The sequence below is a fragment of the Syngnathoides biaculeatus genome, chromosome 7, assembly GCF_019802595.1.
Source record: "Syngnathoides biaculeatus isolate LvHL_M chromosome 7, ASM1980259v1, whole genome shotgun sequence".
In the NCBI taxonomy this organism is placed as follows: Eukaryota; Metazoa; Chordata; class Actinopteri; order Syngnathiformes; family Syngnathidae; genus Syngnathoides; species Syngnathoides biaculeatus.
Window position 1 is genome coordinate 3,495,843 of NC_084646.1, and position 24,179 is coordinate 3,520,021.

General features: G+C 41.6%; 3 protein-coding genes across 3 annotated transcripts; all 3 read left to right on the forward strand.

The window, feature by feature from the left end:
* The first annotated feature begins 19 nt into the window (after window positions 1-19).
* On the forward strand, window positions 20-8,561 carry LOC133503346 (ras-related protein Rab-8A). The gene is made up of 8 exons (XM_061824879.1): window positions 20-246; window positions 656-716; window positions 3,587-3,647; window positions 3,775-3,852; window positions 4,325-4,414; window positions 5,266-5,331; window positions 5,406-5,456; window positions 6,323-8,561. Exons 1-8 carry the CDS (start codon window positions 123-125, stop codon window positions 6,410-6,412), a joined length of 621 nt encoding a protein of 206 aa, XP_061680863.1. The 5' UTR covers window positions 20-122; the 3' UTR covers window positions 6,413-8,561.
* Window positions 8,562-12,639: 4,078 nt separating this feature from the next.
* Window positions 12,640-17,338, forward strand: hsh2d (hematopoietic SH2 domain containing). Its single transcript, XM_061825763.1, has 6 exons — window positions 12,640-12,696; window positions 12,821-12,964; window positions 13,188-13,277; window positions 14,885-15,050; window positions 16,418-16,549; window positions 16,621-17,338. Exons 2-6 carry the CDS (start codon window positions 12,846-12,848, stop codon window positions 16,894-16,896), a joined length of 783 nt encoding a protein of 260 aa, XP_061681747.1. The 5' UTR covers window positions 12,640-12,696; window positions 12,821-12,845; the 3' UTR covers window positions 16,897-17,338.
* A 973-nt stretch (window positions 17,339-18,311) lies between these two features.
* On the forward strand, window positions 18,312-23,950 carry tax1bp3 (Tax1 (human T-cell leukemia virus type I) binding protein 3). Its single transcript, XM_061825974.1, has 4 exons — window positions 18,312-18,511; window positions 20,054-20,173; window positions 23,193-23,270; window positions 23,417-23,950. The coding sequence occupies exons 1-4, from the start codon at window positions 18,320-18,322 to the stop codon at window positions 23,579-23,581; spliced, it is 555 nt and encodes a 184-aa protein (XP_061681958.1). The 5' UTR covers window positions 18,312-18,319; the 3' UTR covers window positions 23,582-23,950.
* The last annotated feature ends 229 nt before the right edge of the window (window positions 23,951-24,179 follow it).

Below are 24,179 nucleotides of genomic sequence, written 5' to 3' on the forward strand. Positions count from 1 at the left end.
GGATTTCCGGAGCCACGAGGGCACCGCTAATTGACAGTTGGTCCGACCAATAGGCCGCTTGCTGAGACCCATGACGTCACAACGGGCGGGACATCCGCAGCGGTAAAGCTCGAGCTAATAACATGGCGAAGACTTACGACTACTTGTTCAAACTACTTTTAATCGGCGACTCCGGGGTGGGGAAGACGTGCGTGCTGTTCAGGTTTTCAGAGGACGCCTTCAACTCGACGTTCATCTCCACTATAGGTGAGTTCGTGGCGAACTTTGAATGTGTCCGACAAAGTGGTCCGAGGAGCTGCCCATCCCGTCAATGCTAATTTGCTGCTAACTTTTTGAAGCCAGGAAGCAGCTCGTTGAAGGGGATATTCCGTTCACGCAAACAAAGGCAAATTTCGAAACCTAAGCCCCTTGGCTGTAATGTTACATCTTCTTCTCTCAATCAAACGTGACATTAAGTGTACTCTTCGGAACAAATTCCTCCTGACTGGCTAAAGCTAACGGCTAGCTTAGTTAGCAGTACCATTTTTCTCTCGACCAGCTGAGTACCAAACCACACAGAACGGAAGTTCTATGTAACTCGTTCATAAATCCACATTATATGCTGTTTATCCCAGTCGAATAACCTCTTTGTGATCAAATTGTATTTTTTTTCAAGGTATTGATTTCAAGATCAGAACAATTGAGTTAGACGGGAAGAAGATCAAGCTACAAATATGGTAAGATGTCACACACTATCACATGCTGAGACTGGCAGTTCAGCCATTAAGCACCAGGGGTGTCATTTAATTTTGCTTTCACTTTTTGCAATGTCATCACATGCATATATGCAACATAACATAGCATATCCACTGTGAATACATGTACAGGTGTATCTCAATAACTCAAACTATTGTAGAAACGTTCAGTTATGTAGTTCAAATTTCAAAGTGGTACACATTGGACAATGCTTTTGAGAAGGCCAATCCCTCCCAAATCTCAATATTTAAAAGATAATTTTGAGTACCTTTTTATTGGAAGCCTTCACACCAGATGTTGGAAGAGGGAACGTCTCCACTAAATGTGTCATCAGCAAATTGAAACTTCCAGCAGATACAGAGCAGCTCTTGTAATAGGCCTAATATGGACATAATTTGAAATTAATATGCTAGAGACAAGTTGTGCTGAAAGTACTGAAACATTGGGCAGTTGGATGTGGATTCTGAAATGTCATTTTTCAAATTTAATTTAATCTAATCAAATTTGTTGCAATGCATTAGCATATTTATTCATTCATTAAATAAACTCAATTTTCTTTAAATCAACATTAAGCAGTCTTTTTTCGGAATATTACCTCATGATGAGTACGCTGGTTGCTTCACGCTTGAGATCCTTTTGTTTACGCTTGAGATCTTTTTGTTTGACATGTTCGCGCTGGGATTTCTTTATAAATTTTGCATGTTCTCCCCGTGTTTTTGTGGGTTTTCACCAGATATTCTGGCTTCCATGGGGTTCATTGATGACTGGAAATTGTCCATACAAGTGAATGTTAAAGGTTGCCTGTATGTGCCCCGTGCTTATCTGCCAACCAGTCAAGCTCATTCTCAGCGCTAAGCATTACAGAAAATGAATCGATGGACTTTTATGTGCCTTTAGGTTCTTTACGCACTAGAAATTAAATAAGCATTTAACACTGACGGGTGACAAGATGGCAAACGGGGATGTTCCCCAAATATTTTGAGTGTTTCTCCATGCCAACACAATAAAGGACTAGTGGAAGGTCTTAGATTGGCAAAGTCAGTAATTGCACTTTAAACCAGTAGTGCATTTTTTTTTTTTTTTTTTTTTTTTTTTAATAAAACCTCCTGAAGAGTAAACTGAAGGATAACTCCCCCAGAAACTAACAAGAAGTCAGATGCTGCATTTAAGGCCTGGGAAAGAATTTGGAAGAAAAAAGAAAATAATTTCCGAAGTCACTGGATCGCAGGGTTGAAGCAGTTATTGCAAGTAAAAGTTATGACACCAAATATTAAGTTATCCACGTTAAGTTCATTTAATAATGTCTGTTCCAATACCTTTGCTCACTTAAAAAGTAGGTTGCTTCAAACAAAAGGTGCTGTGTCCTGTGTTGCCTAACACGTCGAGATGTGAATACTGTGAAATAATAGCTGGAATTGGGAACTTTTGTCTCATATTCATCTTGTGATTTGAAACCTGAATTTCTTCACTATACAAGAAAAACAAAGGAATTGACCTTGGCATTCCAAAACTTTTGGAGGGGACTGTAACTCTGTCCAACACCATACAGGATCAACACGGAAGTGTAAAATAAGGGATATTACCGATATTAAACACTTTAAGGTATACGTTTGGCATGGGCAGACTCTTCTCCAGTTGCTCTAAAGGCCATTAAATGTTACTACACACTTACCTGTCTTTTTATGTCCCCTGTGACTGACTGGCGACCAGTCCAGAGTGCAGTCCGGCTTTCGCCCGCAGTCAGGTGGGATAGGCTCCAGCACCTTGCAATCTCAAACAAGGTAATCAGTGTGGAAAGTAGATAAGTGGGTTACCACACTCCCCTCCATCGACAGTTATTTTAGGATAATGATGGGCGTACCTCTAATGTAGCATACGTAGACCATATTTAATGCTTTGTCCTCAACAGGTGTATTTTGTTCATTTGTGTTGTCTGTCTGGAAATTGTATCTATCACCAAAATAGTTTATTTTATGTCAAGCTTGCATTGGTGGGGTATAGCCGATCTGTACGTTTATGCTGCGCTCTCATTGGCAGATATCCAATACATGTTGGATTTTTATCTACATGTAGAAGAGGCTTGATTCTGGTCTGAAGCAATCCAATTTTATTTTTTTCTGTGTGCGCAGCCATGATGCTTGTATGATTTTGCGCCACTTGGCTGTCACTTGAAACGTGCAATGTAAACATCCATCCATTTTCTGAGAGGCTTGCCTCACAAGAGTCGCGGGGGTGCTGGAGCCTATCCCGACTGTGAACGGGCAGGAGGCAGGGTACACCCTGAACTGGTTGCCAGCCAATTGCAGGGCACATTGAGACAAACAGTCAGACTCAAAATCACATCTAGGGGGAACTTAAAGTGTCCTATCAATGTTGCATGTTTTTGGGATTTGGGAGGAAACCGGAGGAAACCCACGCAGGCACGGGGAGAACATGCAAACCCTACACAGATGGGTCTGGGATTGAACCCCGGACCTCAGAACTGTGAGGCCAACGCTTACCAGCTGAACCACTGTGCCGCTGGTCTGAAGCAATCCAATTTAATTATTTTCTGTGTGCACAGCCATGATGCTTATCTGATTTGGGCCACTTGAGAGCAAAACCAAAGTGACTTTCACTTGAAACGTGCAATGTAAACACGGTCTTGGAAAAATTCGTATCTTAACATACTGTGACATTTATTTCATATGTGTGCTAATTAACACCATTAAACTTAAAAGAAAGTGTGGTTTTCATCTTGAGTACAAGCTACCCAAATCCCATTTGTTATTTGAGGTGATAAAAGACAAAGATTATGCTGTTTCTTGTCTGCTATCTGTAGCTGAAGTTGTACATAATTTTTCCCATGCAGGGATACAGCAGGACAGGAGCGATTCAGGACAATCACGACAGCCTACTACAGAGGAGCCATGGTAGGAACAATGACTTACTACATTGACGAGCATTTTTTCAGATGATACTATTGAAAACTTAGCACATATTGTATTTGCGCTTAATGTTTGTGCCTCACTTACATGTTATCTTGTATGAATGCTGCAGGGCATCATGCTAGTATACGACATCACCAACGAAAAGTCCTTTGACAACATCAAGAACTGGATACGAAACATAGAAGAGGTAAACCTTCCAAATATGACCTCATATTTACAAACATTCCTCACATTTATGATCTCTGTTTCCAACTGTTCAAACTCACTCCAATTCGAGGTTGCGCTGTGGTGTGAGAATCCATGGTCACGCCTCAGTGGTTTTCAAACTGGGGGGCTACCAATAACTTACCTTGAACACTCTATTAACGCCCAGCTGTTGTTCACATTGTGTCCCACCCCACCCCCACACGTTTAATATTTCAGTGCTAGTGCTGGGGTGGGGGCCAATGTTAATCACCAAAAAGGGTGCTATGCCCAAAAAAAGTTTGAAAACCCCTGGGTTAGTGAGAGGATACGGTACATTCTTGGAGTGCGATCATTAATTCTGACACCACAATAGAGCAGTCATTTAGATTATCTTGCATCCAGTAAATTTCACAATTGAGGGTCTCTTTTATTGTTTTTGTATAATGTTCACAATTTGACTCTTGTCTCCCCAGCACGCCTCTGCAGACGTGGAGAGGATGGTCCTCGGCAACAAATGCGACGTCAATGACAAACGACAGGTGTCGAAAGAAAGGGGAGAGAAGGTTTGTGTTACATTTCTGATTAAGATGGTGCCTCTCAATAAATTGCATTATCATGTTGTAAATGGGGAAAATCAGCTACTTTTGACTAAAACGGTTCTCAAAGCGTTTATACCGAGTTTCTACCCCAAAGAAAATACTTCTCTATATTAAAATACAGTAGCTAAAAGGCTAGTGCTCTTCAAAAACAAGTCTGTTTTTTTTTCCCTAAAGTATATGTATTTTAAGCTATTGTCAAGATAGTCTGAATATTGGCAAAGCTTTTAAATGAAAAAATAAACTGACTTAAATATGGTTCAAGTACAATAAAATGTAGAGTACATAATGGTTAAATAAAAATTGCACCCTATTATAAGTTTAAAAACACAAAATGTTGTTTAACATTAAATGCAAAAGCTTTTAACAGAAGTTAAATACAACTGAACTGTAATCAGCGAGTGATTCTTTCATGGAGCACTCGAAAGAGGGAGCTCATGTGCCACACTTTGAGAATATAAATGAAATTCCCAACACACTTGAGCACAGTTCATTGGCACCAAGTTCCCACAAGATGGTGGCAAAGCTATAATTTTGGCTTTAAATTTTTTTTTACCTCAATTCATTTTGTTAGCTCCTTGGCACACAAGATGGTGCCCAAATAATGCTTTAAATGCTTTGTGAACTAAAACAGAAAATATGTAAGTTTTTCAGATAATAACTGAGGAAAGTTTCCCGCAAAAATCTGCAAATATGTCGAATCGCCAATGCTGAACCATACCAATCGCTGAACTGCATTGCGATGTATCGAGATGCAGTTGTCCATCATAATCCTGCAAGGCCGCACAAACTGATTGTCTGGCTTCAAATCTGTTTAGCTGGCCCTGGAGTACGGCATCAAGTTCATGGAGACCAGCGCCAAGGCCAACATCAACGTGGAGAACGTACGTTCACGCCTAACAATTGCTGACGTTAACCCGCCTTCGTCCATTTTGAATTTTTAAACCTCGATCTGCAGGCCTTCTTATCACTCGCCCGAGATATCAAAGCAAAGATGGACAAGAAGCTGGTAAGGATAAACACACTGGAGCAGACATACCGTAATTTCTGAACTATAACCTGCACCTGGTTATAAGCCTCACCCAGTACATTTTTAATGGAAAAAACATTTTGCACATACATAAGCCCCATGTTTCCACATTGAAACATGAGATATTTACAAAGAAAGACGGTACACGGACTTTTAACACTAGCACCGCTCTAACAGTGCCGGTTAAACACGGAAGTAACACGCTAGCACAGCGTGAACACGGCCGGACCGGTAAAAGTCGCTTCCTCGGCACATATATTCCACCACTCTCACTCTTATCTTTTCCGCTCGAGTGCCCCCTTGCGGGCGTTAGGAAAAAATGCTCAAATTAGCCGCGTCACTGCATAAACCGCAGGGTTAAAAGCGTGTGGAAAAAGTCGCGGCTTATAGGCCAGAAATTATGGTAATCTTATTCCATTGAGCTATATGTTGAATACAAATCGTTTTCTGACAATAAGGTAGCAATCTTGTCTTTTTTTTTTTTTTTAATTACGAGAGGGAAAAATCTTTGTCAAGACAATGGTACAAATCATCACGAGTTGTTACTCCTTATTGAAGCAAAAGCAAACAATCATGTTTGTTATACAGAAGTGAAAGAGCAGAAAAAAGGAACACACCCTGCCCGTCATTCTGAAAACATTCTCGAAATTGGCTTCATCCGGGTATGCTAAAACGTATCTAAGGGAATGGGTGAAGGCACAGGATGAGAGAGAGAGAGGAAGAGGAATCCAGAGAGTAGTCAAAACAGTCCTGAGCACTTTTGCAAGGGCACAGAGAAGTACTGTGCTTCCTATTATGTGGAACAGAACTTTTCCCAAATCACCGTATTGTGCCTGGAATTTCAGGAGGGCAACAACCCCCAAGGCAGCAGTCAAGGAGTGAAGATCACAGAGCAGCCCAAGAAGAGCAGCTTCTTCCGCTGCTCGCTCCTGTGAGCCGCCGTCGGCATCCACCATCGATCGCCTTAACTTTTTGTCCTCCCCCCTGCCACTGGACAGAACTGGACAGAGCCTGCTCAGATCTCTCCTTTCAAACGTCTTAACCCGTCTTCCTCTTCGCTCGGCTGCCCCCCAACACCACCACCCCACCCCCATCCGTCGCTTTATACCAGTCTTCCCGTGACTCCTGTGAATTGATCTACAGTGGCCTGTTACATACGTGCTGAAGCCAATAAGTTTTGTACAAATGCTGGTTCAAAGTGACGACTGTAGATTTTATTGACTTTTAAAGATCCCCCCCCAAAAAAAACTGACATTTTTTTATTAGCTTTATCTGAACAGCACTATCCAACCCAAAGTGTACTAATTGATCTTTTTTGTTTGTTTGTTTTTGGTGAATTTTCAATAAGTTATCCTTTTTTTTTTTTTTTTTTTTTGATAGCTGACGGGGAACTCTAAATTACCACGGTCAGTAAAGGCACCATTTAATACTTCTTGCAGTGGTACCTCGACTTTCTAACAAATTTAGTCATCGCTTACTTTTTTTTTTTAAGTTGCAAGCATTTGATTGGTAGACTGCGGCAGAGTTTGCTACACTCTGCACCCAGCATCCCGTATTTTGCTCACAAATCAAAGCACACGAGTTATGTCGTATAAACACTGGGTTTATGCTTATATGTCCACCCTCCCTCCTCAAGCTGAGACATTCCGTTTTCTTTTTTTTTTTTTTTTTTTTGTGAAGACTTGGATGTGCAATGTGATGATGTCATTAGAGGCCAGTCTGGCTCGGTTCGTTGACATTTTTTTTGATATTCATGGCACAAATACGGCTGCCGCTTTGTCGTACACACTTCCTCCACCCCCCCCCCCCAGGAGGAAACAAAGTCACAGCAGCACAAGAGGGGGGGGGATTGCAGTGACAATTTAACATCTCTTTTTTTTTTTCCCCCCCTCTCGTTCCCCCATGCATTTCTACTTCTTCCTGTTGCCGGTTTCCAATGGGGGGAGTCACATACACGACTGTTTTGAGGGCCTTAGATTGGGGGCTGTGCTGTAGCAGTATTTATCGAGCAAAGAAAAAAAAAAAAAACAGGACATAGCACCAAAATGACAAAGTGCCCTTTTATGTTCTTATCAATCATGCACTTTTTTTTCTTCCTTTTCCTGTGTTCTTTCTGTACAAAGACAAAAAATATCATCGGATCTATCGTTTCTTCACATTTGTTGACTGTTTTTGCTGCAAGTCTTAACTGAAAGCGTTCATGCACAAAAAAAAAGAAAAAAACACCCACGCACTGAAATGCATTTTATGAAAATGAAGATGGCATGTCTGCAGTTTCCCTTCTAGTGAATTTGAAATGTTTTCAGCAATGCAAACATTTAGTTATGTCCTCTATGTCTTAGCGCAGCCATCTGAACTATGCATTCCGGGTGCATGCACACCTCAAGAGCTTTATTTGAGAATCGTGCACAGTATGCAGATGATGCGGAAGTTATTCAGACCCCCCTTCAATTTTTCAAGCATTTATTATATTGCAGCCATTTGCTAAAATCTTCTCCCTCAATGTACACACAGTGCCCCATTTTGACAGAAAATTTAAATATCTGAATATCACACTGCAATAAAACATTTTGCGTGACAAACAGAACAAATGATTGTGAGAAATTTGTGGCATACAACTGCAAAACAATTCTCGTTTTTCTGTCAATATGGGGTACCATGTGTACATTAATGGAAAAAATGATTTTAGTGAATAGCTGTAACAAAAAAGAAAAATGTAAGGGGCTCTGAATACTTTCTGTATCCGCTGTATTTGTGATTTCTTTGTCTTAATGTCACTCCAAATTCAGCTCCAATGTTAAAATATCGGAAATAGTTGAAGTTTGTTCAAAATCACCTATGTGTTACTTACCTGTGGATTTAAATAAATTTGCCAGATTAAAAAAAAATCTTCAATTTGGGTAGTTCCAAAATATTTTGTTTCCCATATTAAATTGAGATTTCGTTGCGTTCGGCGGTCCTGACATCATTCAGCGATTGTAAATAAGATCAACGATTGTACTGTAGTTTCATAAATCTCATTGGTCTACACACCTGTAGATATGTGTTCTTTGGATGATTTATTAAAAGATGGGATTGAAGGTGTTCAGTGTTGTGTGGTTTCAATTTTCTTTTGTTTGTGCGCACCCTTTTTTTTGTTTCGTAAGTCCACGTTGCATTTGCGTGCACGTAACATGAGTGTCTTCAATTGGTCTCACACCTTCGACTCAAATCATTTGAAATAATTGATGCTGCCGCTCTTTTCCTGGGTGTGTCCTTGGTTTCGTGGTACAACCTTTTACGACAAGTTTTTAATCAAAGACTCCGAACTACAGCTGCATCTTGATAAAGTAGAATATGAATAGCTAACTGATTAATTAACAGTGCTCATATGTGAATGACAATGTTAAAGTAGAAACACCTAATTAAAATTGAAATGGAAGTGTAATTAAAATTGAAGTCCAAGATGGGAATTATAGTGACTGATATTACATCTTAATACTGTATGCATATGTGGTATATTTAAAGGTAGAAATAAATGAAAAAAGTTCAAACTAATTTAAAATATTCTAATTCACAGGTGTCAAACTCAAGTCCCGGGGGCCAGATCCGGCCTGCCATGTAATATTATGTGGCCCCGGAGGCAATTCATGTGTATCAACATTTGTGATTTTTTTTTTCTTCAACTCTGTACCCAAATTTCAAATTGTCGTATCATAAATGATAATGTTGACATATCACAAACATTTTTGTGTGACCAAACAAAAATGTTTGGAAAAGCCCATTACTTTTGATTTCTGATTCCAAAACTAGTTTATAAATTTCGTGTGTAAATACGATGAGCCGGTTAAATATTTTTATAGTTTCACAGGAAACGGCAAGTACAATGTGGCCCGTGACAAAAAATGAGTGACACCCTTGAAGAGTGAAACTATAATTTTAGATGAAATATTTTATGAATGTTTTTTTAAATTGTTGAACACATATCGTGAATGAAAAGTCAAAATCCAACATGGTTGTCAAACTTTTTACATAAAATGGCATCTGAAAATAATGTACTACCACTATAATGACCAACATTCCTAAAAGGTGTATTTAAAATTTTAAGCAACTGCATCCATTCATCCATCCATCCATTTTCTACCACTTCTCCGGGTCGGGACGCGGGAGAAATAGCTTCAGCAGGCATACCCAGACTTCCCTTTCCATAGCCGCTTCTTCCAGCTCTTCCGGAGGGATCCCGAGGCATTCCCAGCCAGCCTAGAGACAGAGTCTCTCCAGCGTGTCCTGGGTCGTCCTTGGGGTCTCTTTCCGGTGTGACATGCCCGGAACACCTCACCAGGGAGGCGTGCGGGAGGCATCTGGATCTGAAGCCCCAGCCACCTCACCTGGCTCCTCTCAATGCGGAGGAGCAGCGGCTCCACCCAGCACCTCCCGGATGACTGAGCTTCTCACCCCATCTCTAAGGGAGAGCCCAGACACCCTGTATTGAATGTATTGAAATAAAAAATTAAACAACTCATGCAGTACCACTTGACTGGAGGACCCCATTTACAGTAGTACCACAAGTGGGAGGAGCACCACACTGAGAATCTTTTACATTAAACAGGATTTTTTTTTAATTGGGAACTAGTGTTTTGATTTATTTTTAAAGTTCCTCATTACTTTAGTATTTCATGTTCATCATTTTAAGCGTGTTTATTCACATCTCATAACAGGTGATTTGACAATGTCATTGTGATGATATGATGTCAAACAGGTTCCCTTCGATTTGAACAGCCGGTTCAATTTCAAGACTTGTCACAGTGTTTGTTTTTTTGGCGCAGGCGTGACGTCAAGAGACAAATGATTAATTTGGCTTTATGTTAGAGTACTCAAAATAAACCAATGTGGATGATTGAAAAAAATAAAAAACATTTGCACGTGTGTTTGGGCTATGAATAGGGATAATCTTAAAAAGGTGTAACAGGGTGTCAACAAGACTGGCGTGCGAAAACCTTTCAAACTGGTTCTCTCGGCTATGACTCCACGGGGGGGGGGAATACAGTACAGTGCAGTATATCTAGTCCATAAACTATCTTGAGTCACAGACAGTACCTAAAAAAAGCCTACAAACCTATCCAGTGCCCAAATAATATCGCTCAAGAATACAGTTTAATAATACAGTACCCAAAGTGACAACTTTTGGACACAAGGTCAATTGTTTTACCCACATATCTATTTTCTCATGATCAAAAAAAGGATATTTTCCAAAACAGAAAATAACGGGATCTTAAAAGTTACTCCCACAGTGACCCGCCGTAATTGGACCCCTGAACTTACACCAAATTAATTTGGTTCTGGTCTATGATTGACTGGGAACTTGGTGAGGGTGTTGTCTGCCTTTGGCCTAAAGGCAGCTGGGATAAACTCTGTGACTCAGTACAGCATAAGCTCTTTGGAAAATGAATCAGCGGCTGGAGTTGAATTCCCCTTAAATAAATTTTGGTAAAAATATCTATCGAAATTATTATGAAATTATTAAGGATGAACTAGAACTGATTGTGTTAGCCTGAATTGCCCGTACTGGTTTGACTACCTATTTCTCAATGGGGAACTGTGCATTCAGCATCATCACGTACTTCAGTGGAAATTTACCTGACTTAATCGCATCACAATTATCGAAACCAACAATCCAATTGAGAAAAAAAAAATCTTTGCTTCTCTACATCATCTCGAGCAGTTCAGAATCAATATTTACCTAATATCCATCCATCCATCCATTTTCTGAGCCGCTTATCCTCACAAGGGTCGCGGGAGTGCTGGAGCCAATCCCAGCTATCATCGGGCAGAAGGTGGGGTACACCCTGAACTGGTTGCTAGCCAATCGCAGGGCACATCGAGACAGACAACAGTCGCACTAACGATAACGGCGAGTGGCAATTTACAGTGTCCAATTAATGTTGGATGTTTTTGGGATGTGGGAGGAAACGGGAGCGCCCGGAGGAAACCCACGCAGGCACGGGGAGAATATGCAAAGTCCACACAGGCGGGAGCGGGAGAATTGAACCCCGGTCCTCAGAATTGTGAGGCTGACACTGTAAACGCTTGTGTCACCGTGGCGCGCCAACAAAAACTTTTGCAAATTAAAAATAATATGTTATACCCAGGCGGCACAGTGGATCAGCTGGAAAGCGTTGCCCCGCCTCCCGGCCGATGAGGCTCCAGCACTCCCGCAACCCTTGTGAGGATAAGCGGCTCGGAAAATGAATACATGGATAATAATCCCCAAATACCTTTGCTCCCCTTCCAAGGGAAAATTGAGCATAATTGTTCTGTGTCTGGCAGCACGGTGGATTAGCTGGTAAAGCATTGGCCTCAACCTTCTGAAGTCCCAGGTTCAATCCCGAACCCGCCTGTGTGGAGTTTGCATGTTCTCCCCGTGCCTGCGTGGGTTTTCTCCGGGCTCTCCGGTTTCCTGCCACATCCCCAAAACATGCGACATTAATTTCTACACTCTAGGTGTGATTGTAAGGGCAGCTGTTTCTCTCCATGTTCCCTGTGATTGGCTGGCAACCACTTTAGGGCGTACACCGCCTCCAACCCGATGATAGCTGGAATAGGCTCCAGCACTTCCACGACTCTTGTGAGGATAGGCAGCTCAGAAAATGAATAGATGTACATTACACTCACAACAGATGCCGATTATTAAATGTATTACTATGTGTAGATCACTGAAGATGTGTACTAGTACTAGTACAAGTTGAACACTTTTGTTCTGACCAGACATTTAAACAATGGGAAAATGTTTTGTATTTTGTGTAAATAACCGCTTGTATAACCATATTTTTTTTCAGATTTTCTGCCAGAATAAAAAAAATGAACCATTCAGCAAAAATGAATACATAGACGTACTTGAATTGCTTTACTGCAATTGTCTACGTGACATGCTGTCGGGGGTCATTTCTAGTCCCCAGGCCTCGAGTTTGAGACCCATAAAGTATCATCTACGGTAGGGAGCGTTAAGCAATAAATAATTTTTTTCCCCTCTCCAACTGCGTTTATATTTGTATCTGTGTTGTTTACTTCCTCCTCTCCTCTTTTGTTGACAAAGCTATAAGGGCGCTATTTTTCAAAACGTCCTGATTTTGATCTGACCTTGTTTTTCCGGCTGATGGATTTGGATCCCGCCCACCCCCAGGACAGGTTTGTTCAGGTGCGTGAACGCGGCTGTCATTTTGCAGCCGAAGGTTTCGTCAGAGTGAGTCGCTTTGTTTTTTTAAACGAAAATGAAACACGTTGATTTTTTTTTAAAAAAAGAAAGAAACTTAAATGTATCTTAAAAAAAGATGAATTGTTAAAATGTCTTTCTCTTTTCTTCGTAGACCTTTAAGTGAAACCTTTTTCAATATGACCGAGCTGAGTCAGCTGTCCCAAGTGCGGAATAATACCTGGTATGTGGCTTCTCAAGCCGCTTGGATTCAAAACGGATTCGTCCCCGAATGGTTCCACGGCAGAATTAGCAGGAAGTAAGTCACCGCTCGGGCTTTACCATCTGTGTGTATACTTACCAGTTTGACCATAAATCCGGTGTGGGCAAACCTTTCACCCCATGAAGTATGTTAAATGATGTAACATTTTAATTGATTTTGTGAAGCTGAGATGTTCGGGTCACAAAATGGACCCCAGTTGGAGACATAAAGACGGATCACTTTTCTGATTAATGAGGCTTGTCTTTGTGTTGGTGTGCAGGGTTGCGGAAGAACGTCTGATGTCCAAGCCCGCGGGTTCCTTCCTCATCAGAGTGAGCGAGAGTAGAGTTGGCTACACGCTCTCGTATCGGTAAGCTTGCACAATATGAATGATGCCCGGCGATCGGAGGAAAGTTTGAAACTATAAATATTTGAACACCCTGCTATATTGCAAGTTCTCCCACTGAGAAATCACGCAGGGGTCTGAAATTGTCATTGAAGGTGCATGTACACTGTGGGAGAGATAATCTTAAAAGAAAAATCCAGAAATCACAATGTATGATTTTTTTAAACGATTTATTTGTGTGATACAGCGGCCAATAAGTATTTGTACACCTGTCTATCAGCTAAAATTCTGACCCTAGTGCTGTTGGTCCGCCTTTAAAAGTCCACCTCCACTCCATGTTTTATCCTGAGTCAGATGCACCTGTGTGAGGTTGTTAGCTGCATAAAGACACCTGTCCACCCAATACCATCAGTAAGGGTCAAACTTGTAACATGGCCAAGACGAAAGAGCTGTCCAAAGACACCAGAGACAAAATTGTAGAACTCCACATGGCTGGAAACGGCTACGGAGAAAATGCCAAGCATCTTGGTGAAAAAAGGTCCACTGTTGGAGCAATCATAAGAAAATGCTAAACATGATCAGAGTGGAGTCCCATGCAAGATATCACCTCGTGAGGTCTCAATGATCCTCAGAAAGGTGAGTTTCCAAGGTGACTGGTAATACACTAAGACGTCATGGTTTGAAATCATGCATGGCACGGAAGGTTCCCCTGCTTAACCCAGCACATGTCAAGGCCCGTCGTAAGTTTGCCAATAACCATTTGGATGATACAGAGGAGTCATGAGAGAAGGTTTTGTGGTTAGATGAGACCAAAATGGAACTTTTTAGTCATAATTCCACTAACCGTGTTTCGAGGAAGACAAATGATGAGTTCCATCCCTAGAACACCATCCCTACTGTGAAGCATGGGGGTGGTAGCATCATGCTTTGGGGGGCTTTTTCTGCACATGGGACAGGGCGACTGCACTGTATTAAGTCAGAGCATTGAAGATGGGTCGTGGCTGGGTCTTTCAACATGACGATGACGCCAAGCACACAGCCAGGAAAACCAAGGAATGGCTCTGTAAGAAGCATATCAAGGTTCTGCTGTGGCCTAGCCAGTCTCCAGACCTAAACCCAATGGAAAATCTTCAGAGAGAGTTGAAACTCCGTGTTTCTCAGTGACAGCAGTGACAGAAACCAGTCTGATCTTGAGAAGATCTGTGTGGAGGAGTGGACCAAAATGTGTGCAAACCTGGTGAACAAGTACAGGAAACGTTTGACCTCTGTAATTGCAAACAATGGCTACTGTACAAAATATTAACATTAGTTTTCTCAGGTGTTCAAATACTTATTTGCAGCTGTATCACACAAATAAATCGTCAAAAAAAATCATACATTGTGATTTCTGGATTTTTCTTTTTAGATTATCTCTCTCACAGTTGACATGCACCTGCGATGAAAATTTCAGACCCGTCCATTTCTAAGTGGGAGAACTTAAATGTAGCAAGGTGTTCAAATACTTGTTTTCTTCACTCTATTTCTGTTGCTGGGCCGTTTTTAAGTAAAAGCACGGATCCGTGTCTGTCTCATTGCTCCATTTATTAGTCCACAACAATAAATGACTAATTTCACTCCCGTTTTCGCCTCAGCGCCGAGGGCTGCTTCCGACATTTCATGATCGACGACATGAAGGATGGCTCCTGCGCCATCGTGGGCGAGAAATTGTGTCACCCCGGTCTGCAACAACTGGTGGACTTTCACCAAACGGTCCCCATCGCGGCCCACAATGAGGTGCTGACTCAGCCCTGTGGAAAGGTGAGGACGCCTGAACACTCGCTTAACGATACAACAACATCTCCTCGAAGCTACCTCGACATCCAAGAAAAACAGATCCTGCTACCACCATATTTATTATCAGACCTTTGGTGATGACTGGTGCCAAAGACAACTTTTGGAATTATTGCACCATAACATATCTTCCCACATTTTACCCCATATACTGCCAGGCCGCCACGTTAACACGGATATTTTAATCCAACAGCCGTCAATAGCAGTGAATGAACTTCACAGTGGGTGTGTGGACAGGCACTAAATACAGAGACACGAGAATTTATATACAAGCCATTAAAACCGTGGTCTCAAACTCACGACCTGCGGGCCATTTTAGGCCCCCAGGGGGGATATTTTGTGGGCCCCACCTCACTATGAAAGTTAAAGGTCAAGTGTTATCCCTATAAACATTCTAAAATAGATAGTGAAATGAAAAATACATATAACATTATTCACTTCAATGTCTACACAAAAAAATAAACATCAGCGGAGAGCATGTCATCCATGCGCAAAGTTGCGGAAGTCTAATTCGACATCGAAGCGGTCGCCATATTGGCTGCATTTACTGTCCGTGACGTCACCACGGACTGTAGGACACGCCCCTTCAGACAGGGAAGCTCTTTTCAGACATCTCAGAATCAAGTGAAGTGTCCGGGGCAATATTACCCTGTTCTTTCGAGCCATATTTAGATGATATGTGGATCACTTCTAACTAACAACAGACTCCCCGACTGTATGTAGCGTACTCAGCCGCGAGCGATCACAATGCCATGGCCCGGGTGTGACAAGCCGATCCCGGCTTTGGCCGGGGTGGCACCGAGGTGGCTCATCGCGGCGGCGAGCCGGGCCACTTTAAAGCCATATATGTCAAAATCATGTTTTGTGGTGAAAAAACAGATGGGTCCATACCGGCTGCCGTTTTTTTCATTAATAACATACTAAAAATCATCCATTTCATGACGCTTGACCTTTAACAATAGTCACGTGGTGTTGCCATGGAGTTTCATGAGTACTTTTGGACACAACCCTTTTACACCAGCTTCCTTGCTTATCTTATTTTGTGCTATAAAAGAAAAAAAATACCTTTTTTACATTGTTCATTTAAATTGCAAGCATGTCCGCCAAGACGCCGCCCCAGCCTCAGCTAGCTTACGCCCACAGCGGCCCCCCAAGGGGAATTGAATTTGAGAGCACTGCATTAAAAAGTCAATCTTCTGTGACATCTGCACATATATGTAATGCGTTTGTCCCAACACAAAAGCGGAACCTGTGCACATTTGGTACACTCCTATCGATTGTGTGGTGTGGTCTTCATGAAAGTTTGGGTTCATTTATTCTGTCTGCTTGAACAGACCCCAGCTGCCAGGAACAAGTACAGTGGGATGAGCGCTGTGGATTCTACCAAGAGTCACATCATATCAAAAGAACTCGGACCTAATGCTCAAAATAATCATAAACATAGCAGTGATACACGTCCAGCCGCGGTAAGACTTATTTGACTATCATCGGTTGGGTTATGCTTCATATAATTACATTTCTGTCTTGTTTTTTGAAGCCCATTCCAAAAACCAGGAAGCGATACATCACTGACATGACTCTTCCCGTCCAACCTCCTGAGACCCGGGTGGGCCTCCCTCCTACCCGTGGCCCCGATAACGAGACAAACGTGAAATGGAACGCTCCCTGCAAGGCCGAGGAGTTACAGGAGTTGACCTGGGAGCAGCTTTTCGACGCCGCGCTCGCCGCTTACGACGACGACGGCGAGATGCTGCCGAAGGAGTACTCGCCACCTCCTCCTTTCGCGCCCGGTTACCAAGCCGAAGACGCATGAAGGAGAAAACTCATCGATAGGATTGTTTACTGGATTGGAGATCACCCATCAAGACAGGCAAAACCCTATTAATGTGAATGCACACACACCAAAAAAAAAAAAAAACCACTGAGACTTTTCGTATTGTGTAAAATTGGCATTCACTGGACTTGCATTAGCTGCTTTGTTTGAATGATTCAACTTCGTGTGGGTGTATTAAGTAACACAATTATAATATACATCATATGTTGTGACTCATAATCACCACCCAGGTATTCTACTGCAGTCACTAAGTGCGTTAAGGAAGTGGCTTGCAATTGCAGAAAAGCACAGTTCTAACACAGATCTCCTAATAAAGGAAGGCTAGATGTTATAATCAGTACATTTTGCAGGTATGTATGTGATGTAACAATCAAGCTGTGACTACTCCTTTTTTTTCAACTGATTAAAAAAGTAATATGTACACCCATCCATGAATCCATTTTCCATTTCAGTGATTCTCAAAGTATGATATGAGTACCAATAGTGAGGCGTGGGCTCCTTTTAGTGTTACGATGAACACTCACCGCCTCAGTGCAGTCCAGTTGAATTGAACTATTCAACTCATTAATGAAAAGAATTCAAATTGAAATACAGGAGTTAGATGAGGCAAGAGAGCAATTATTTTTCAATAGATCATTCTAATAAGGTTCTACTGTCAGGTCATACAGACCGTTTTAACTTATATTAAGACAGCTGTGGTTTTAAAACCTCAAACTCTACTTTTAGGTTTTTGAAGTGCAGCGTCAATGTTCAAACTGAGCATAATGTTACAGTGATTTACAATATTAACCGTTTGCAAGTGAACGGGATTAGCAGCGGCGCATGCATATTTCAAATTTCAAATTACCGTAACTCCAATCTACTTTGTACAGTTTGAAACTGCCCCTGAAATGTGTGAAACTAATATATTTATTGTTATTATGGTGCTAAAAGTTCTGAGGACTAGGGTACAAATCCTGGCTCCACCTGTGCGTCGTTTGCATGTTTGTGTGCAGGATAAGGAGCTCGCAAAATGGATGGATGTTCTGTACTATTTGGTCTGGAGCTAAACCCTGGACTGGTGGTCCGTCATTCATAGGGGTATACTGTATTATTTTTCATTTAACATTTATTTATCCAGGAAAATCTCATTGAGATGTATGCATTAAAAAAAATAAATACAAATATATATTAAAAATATACACACACACACACACACACACACAACACACACATATATATATATATATATATATATATGTATGTATGTATATTAGAGAGACAAAGACTAAAAAGTTGTTCTCTGCATGAATACTATTCTATTTAATTATATATATTTGTTATTTTAATTATATATAACACAACTACATTAACCACAATGCACCAGGATAGCGATATTTTATTAGGCCACGCCCACTTTTCCATGTCGGGATTTGCCCTGCCTGTAACTCATGTAGCAGATATCAAGGAAGTTGCCTCACTTTGGATTTTTTTTCCCCCCCTCCCCTCCCAAACTTTCTCTTTAAGTTGTCCTTTACGTTGTTATTTCCCCCCTTCTGAACATTTCAACAGTAAAATGTCTTACATACCCGGACAACCGCTAACTGCCGTTGTGGTAAGTTCATGTTTGGGGCTGGGGACTGACACGTTTAACGTTACTTCAATTTTCACATTCTTACGCCAAGTTTAAGACCATATTCTTGTCATTCTCCATCTACTACAGTCCAGGTATTGATAACGTAATACGGTTCAATAACCAACTTAATAGTTTTTGAATTTTTTTTTTTGTATCTGAACTATTCTCTAGCTAGCTATTGTAGCGAAGATTAGTCGCTTTGTTGGGCACTTGAACGCATCAAATCAGTAAAGCGTCATTAACAGTGAGTTTATCTTATTATTTATTTATTAAAGCCATTCATCCCATCATTCAACCAAACATGAAAAAGATGACAATTCTGTTTTTTATGTTTGCCAAGTGGTTGTTGATAGCCCAATGGGCGTCACCGTGTAATGACGTGATTTTCAAGCTTCCATAAAATCGCGGGGCCTTCAGTTGCTGTGGGAATTATCACTATTACGACCAAGTCCACTGCAGGTCATATAAAGTACAGTATTTGAACCTTGTGATTGTCTATGAAATGTTTGTGTATAAGGCAACTATATCTCTGTCAAGTAGAGCCTCTCATTCTCTATATTACTAATCTTCTAAATTATGTATTAAAATCGACTTTGCACTTGTCGTGTGCTTGATCAATGAACACTTTGGTTCCTAACTGTTCTGTGCATGTTATTGTGAACGGTTGTATTTTTCATCCGGTACCAAATCGGCTGAAAGCTATACGCCAGGCCCCAGTTTGTGCTGAAACTCAGGTGTTAAACTCAAGGCCTTTGGGCCAGATGCGGCCCGCCACATGATTTTGTATGGCCCACGAAGCCAAATCCTCTGTGTCAACTTCCATGATTCTTGTGAAAATCCACACCAGAATTTCAAATTGTCGGATATAATAAAGGAGAATGTTGAGATATTATCAGCATAAACAATGGTTGCAAAACCCATTACCTTGGAATTCTGATTCCCAAACTAGTTCATAAATTCTGTGTGTAAATATGATGATTTGATTAAACACTTTTATGGTTTCACAGACTCCTTCTGAGGGAAACCTTAACTACGTGACCCGCGCAAACGCGAGTTTGACACAACTGCCCTAAAATATTCAAAGGGGCGCAAGATGAAATGATTATTCCTCTGAATGGACAGTGCGAGTGGACGTTGGGTGACATTTTTAGAATTATTCGAGGTTCTTAAAAATGATTTTCTGACACCTCATTGATTGAATGACATCCAGGCAGCGCTCCAGGCCACTCTCGACATCATTATCAGCTGTACTCCTGATGGAATGTCTGGTTACACACACACACACACACACACACACACCACACACACACACACACAGACAGAGCACGTCTTTGTGTTGATGAGCCACCACTCGATCGCAGTCATCCAACTTCCAGCTGCTTTTCTGTGTCACTCGGACTGACACTATTGGTTCTGTCTCGGGGGGGGGGTGTCGAACGGCAAAATCGCATATTTGTGCGTCAGTTGTTTGAAACCACCTTATGATTTATTTTATTTATTTTTTTCTCGCTGTCTTAACAGCAAAGGATTGAGATCCAAAAGTTGCGACAGGGAGACAATCTAATCCTGGGTTTCAGCATCGGAGGAGGGATTGACCAGGATCCCGGTCAGAACCCCTTTTCAGAGGACAAATGTGACAAAGTAAGTGCACCCTTTTTATGTAGGAATGTCAAATCGGCCAAAATTGTCGTCAAGAAAGAGTACATTGGAATAATATGACTCAACTAATACCCGAATCAGACTACAAGACAACGTGGTCGTTCACGGTGGCACTGTGTCCCCGCTACTGCCAAATCATTTTGCCGAATCTTGGTAAGCTTCAGGCAACATTTTATTACTAGTTATTATTAGGCAAAAAAAAAAAAAAAAAAAAAAGGGGACAAAAATAGGAAAAACGTGGTTTTGTCACCAGTGCTCAGGAGTGGGCTGTCTGTTGAAAAAGACAAAAATAGAAACTAGTATTAGGCAAATTCACATCCATCCATTTTCTTCGCCGCTTATCCTCATGAGGGTCGCGGGGAGTGCTGGACCCTATCACACCTGTCAACGGGCAGGAGGCGGGGTACACCCTGAAGTGGTTGCCAGCCAATCGCAGGGCACATGGAGACAAATGGCCGCACTCACAATCACAACTAGGTACAATTTAGAGTGTCCAATTAATGATGCATGTTTTTGGGATGTGGGAGGAAGCCGGAGTGCCTCCAGAAAACCCATACAGGCACGGGGAGAACATGCAAACTCCACACAGGCGGGTCTGGGATCGAACCGTCAGAACTGTGAGGCCGGCACTTTACCAGCCGATCCACCGTCACATGTTTTAACGTGTTGTTAACCCGCTAGAATGCAAGTGTCGCGCTACCACAGGTGTCAAACTCAAGGCCCGGGGGGCCAGATCAGGCCCGCCACATGATTTTGTGTGACCGGCGAAGGCAAATCAAGTGTCAACTTTTTTGATTCTTCTGAAAATCTGTTCCAAAGTTTCAAATTGTCATATATCCATCCATCCATTTTCTTAGCCAGATATCCTCACAAGGGTTCTCGGGATTGGTGGAGGCTATCCCAGCTGTCAACGGGCAGGAGGCGGGGTACACCCTGAACTGGTTGCCAGCCAATCACAGGGCAGATAGAGACAAACAGCCGCACTTACAATCACACCTAGGGGCAATTTAGAGTGTCCAATTAATGTTGCATGTTTGTGGGATGGGGGAGGAACTGGCGTGCCTGGAGAAAATCCATTCAGCCATGGGGGAGAACATGCAAACTCCACACAGGCGGGTCTGGGATTGAACCCGGGACCTCAGACCAACGCTTTACCAGCTGCTCCACCGCGCTGCCGCAAATTTATATATTACCCCAAAATATCGCGTTAAAACAGTGTATTTTTTAAAATAGCACAAATTAAGGCAAATCTGTCACATTGAATGGGCTCGAACTAACCTGCTTTGTTCAAACGTATGAAACGGCACGGTGGGTTCACTAGGCCAGATCTGGCCCACGAAGGCAAATCATGTGCATCAACTTCCATGACTTTTGTTAAAATCTATACCAACGTTTCAGAGTCATATCAAAAATGATAATGTTGAGATATTGCAAGCATTTTTTTTCTTAGCAAACATGAACAATAGTTGAAAAACCCATTGCCCTTGATTTCTGTTTCCAAAACTAGTTCATAAATTGCAAAAAATATTCTATATTGTAAATTGTGTGTAAAAAAAGATTATCCCATATGAAGGTGGAAAGAACACATTAACAGGGAAGTATTCTTAAATTTGTTGGCAGCTTATCTTTTGCTGGCACCTCCCGTTTACCCACCTGTTGAAACAGATATCGACAACCTGCCCGAGCAGCACCTGGTGCCTCAGGTGATTTGCTGTGATGATATAGATTATGTGATGACATAAGATGGCTGCAGGTTGATACCAATCTTGCATAGTTAGCATGTATGTCATCACTTTGTACTTCCATGGTCATCGGTTCACATTGCACGCAATATACTACTATGATTATCATCATCACCTTGAAATGTATTTGTTCCGGCACCTCGTTGTTTTAGTGGTTAGGATCTTCACAGTTTTGAAGATCTGGTTTCAAATTTGTGTGTAGTGTGAATGTTCTCCATGTGCTCAGATCAGTGTCAAAATATTTTTAGTGTGATATTGCTTCCAGAAAAAAAGTTACATTTAAGGTTATCATGACTTCAAAATAGATTTTAACTTTTAAACCCCAGACAGCTGCAAATGTTTAAAATATTACCGTAATTTCCGGCCCATAAGCCACAACTTTTTTCACATGCTTTCAACCCTGCGGTGATGCGACTGATTTGTGCATTTTTTTTTCTAACGGCCGCAAGGGGGCACTCGAGTGGAAAAGGTAAGAGTCAGAACAGTGGAATATATGTACAGAGGAGTGACTTTTACCAGCATGTTGTTGTTTTTTTTTTACCGGCTCTGTTAGCGCTGCGCTAGCATTATTGCTGTGCTAGAGTGTTGCTGCTGTGTTACTGCCGTGTCTAAGTGATTTTTACCGGTATGTTTTTTTTTTTTTTTTACCGGCACTTTTAGCGCTGTGCTAGCGTGTTGCTGCTGTGTTACTGCTTCGTCTAGGTGATTTTTACCGGTATGTTTTTTTACCGGCACTCTTAGCGCTGTGTTACTGCCGCGTCTCAGTGATTTTTACCGGTATGTTTTTTTTTTACCGGCCCTGTTAGCGCCACGCTAACGTTAGTGCCGCGCTTGCGTGTTGCTGCTGTGTTACTGCTGTGTCTCAGTGATTTTACCAGTATGTTTTTTTTTTTTATACCAGCCCTGTTCGTGCTACCGTGTTGTTGCTATGTTGACCTAAGATAAAGTATTAAAACTTGAACTCTTTCTGTGTACCGTCTTTCGTTGTAAATATCTCATGTTTCAATGTGGGCGCTTGCAGCTTTTACACAGGTGCAGCTTATGTATGTACCAAATGATATTTCCTTAACAAATATTCTGGGTGAAGTTTATAATTCAGTGCGCTCTGTAGGCCGGAAATTACGGTACTTTAAAAATGTTGTGTAGTAAAACTGGATTTCGTTCAACCTTCCACATTCAACTGTATTATTTGGTTTAAATTCATAAATTCGACTTTTAGATGTCACTGAATGAGTTCAGCTTTTTTTTTTTCCTTTCAGGGTATTTATGTGACCAGAATAACACCAAAGGGACCAGCAGACATGGCCGGCTTGATGATGGGTGACAAAATTATGCAGGTACTCGAAACGTCCACCAGGCAGCACTACGTGACCACAAGCTCACTGCAGGGGCTTCCCCCCCCCCCCCCAACCACCCCCAAGAAGGAAACTATTTCAACATTTAATTTAGTCCTTGAGGAAATCCGTCTCGTTTGTCTTTCCAGGTGAACGGCTGGGACATGACCATGGTGACTCACGACCAGGCCCGGAAAAGGCTGACAAAGAAGAAAGAGGATGTGGTCCGGCTCCTGGTCACCAGGAAGTCACTGGAGGACGCTGTGAAAAATTCAATGGGGGGCACGAACCCCAGAAAGCAGCAACAGCAATGAGAAGCTTTCCGGCAACCGCCAAGTAGCACAAACACAACCACACAGATGCTCTTGACTGTTTTGAGACCCTTTATTCCATTAAGTCGCCAGACAAGAGGAGCACATCTGTTTATTCCACACACACACACACACACACAACGGTACATGTTTTTGTAGCATGGAAAGCAGGGATGCATTTTGTCTACATAAAAGACACCATTTTGAACAGAGACTGAATGAAACTTTGTACCTGCATGTCAGATTTTTTTTTTTCCGATTTAATACCTTTTTTTTTTACTATCTTTATTGTAGCTATTTGTAATGTAGCGCTCTTTAATTCTATACCACTGCAATTGCCAACCACAATAATAAACTAAATTCATCACGCTCTTATAGTTTCAATCAAAAGTGAGAGGCAGAATTTCTCATCTTATACTAGAACTAATACGTACTCATAATTATGGCTGATGAGTGGATCCGTTGCTCTGTGAGGTTCAACCAAAAATGGGTTGGAAAGTAACATGGGGAAAAAAAACGGGTAATTTGTATGTGAGGGTTGCCAAACTAAAAGCAAAGATTTGTATAAAGCTGTGGTTGCAAGCGTAGCGCTTTTGTTGCC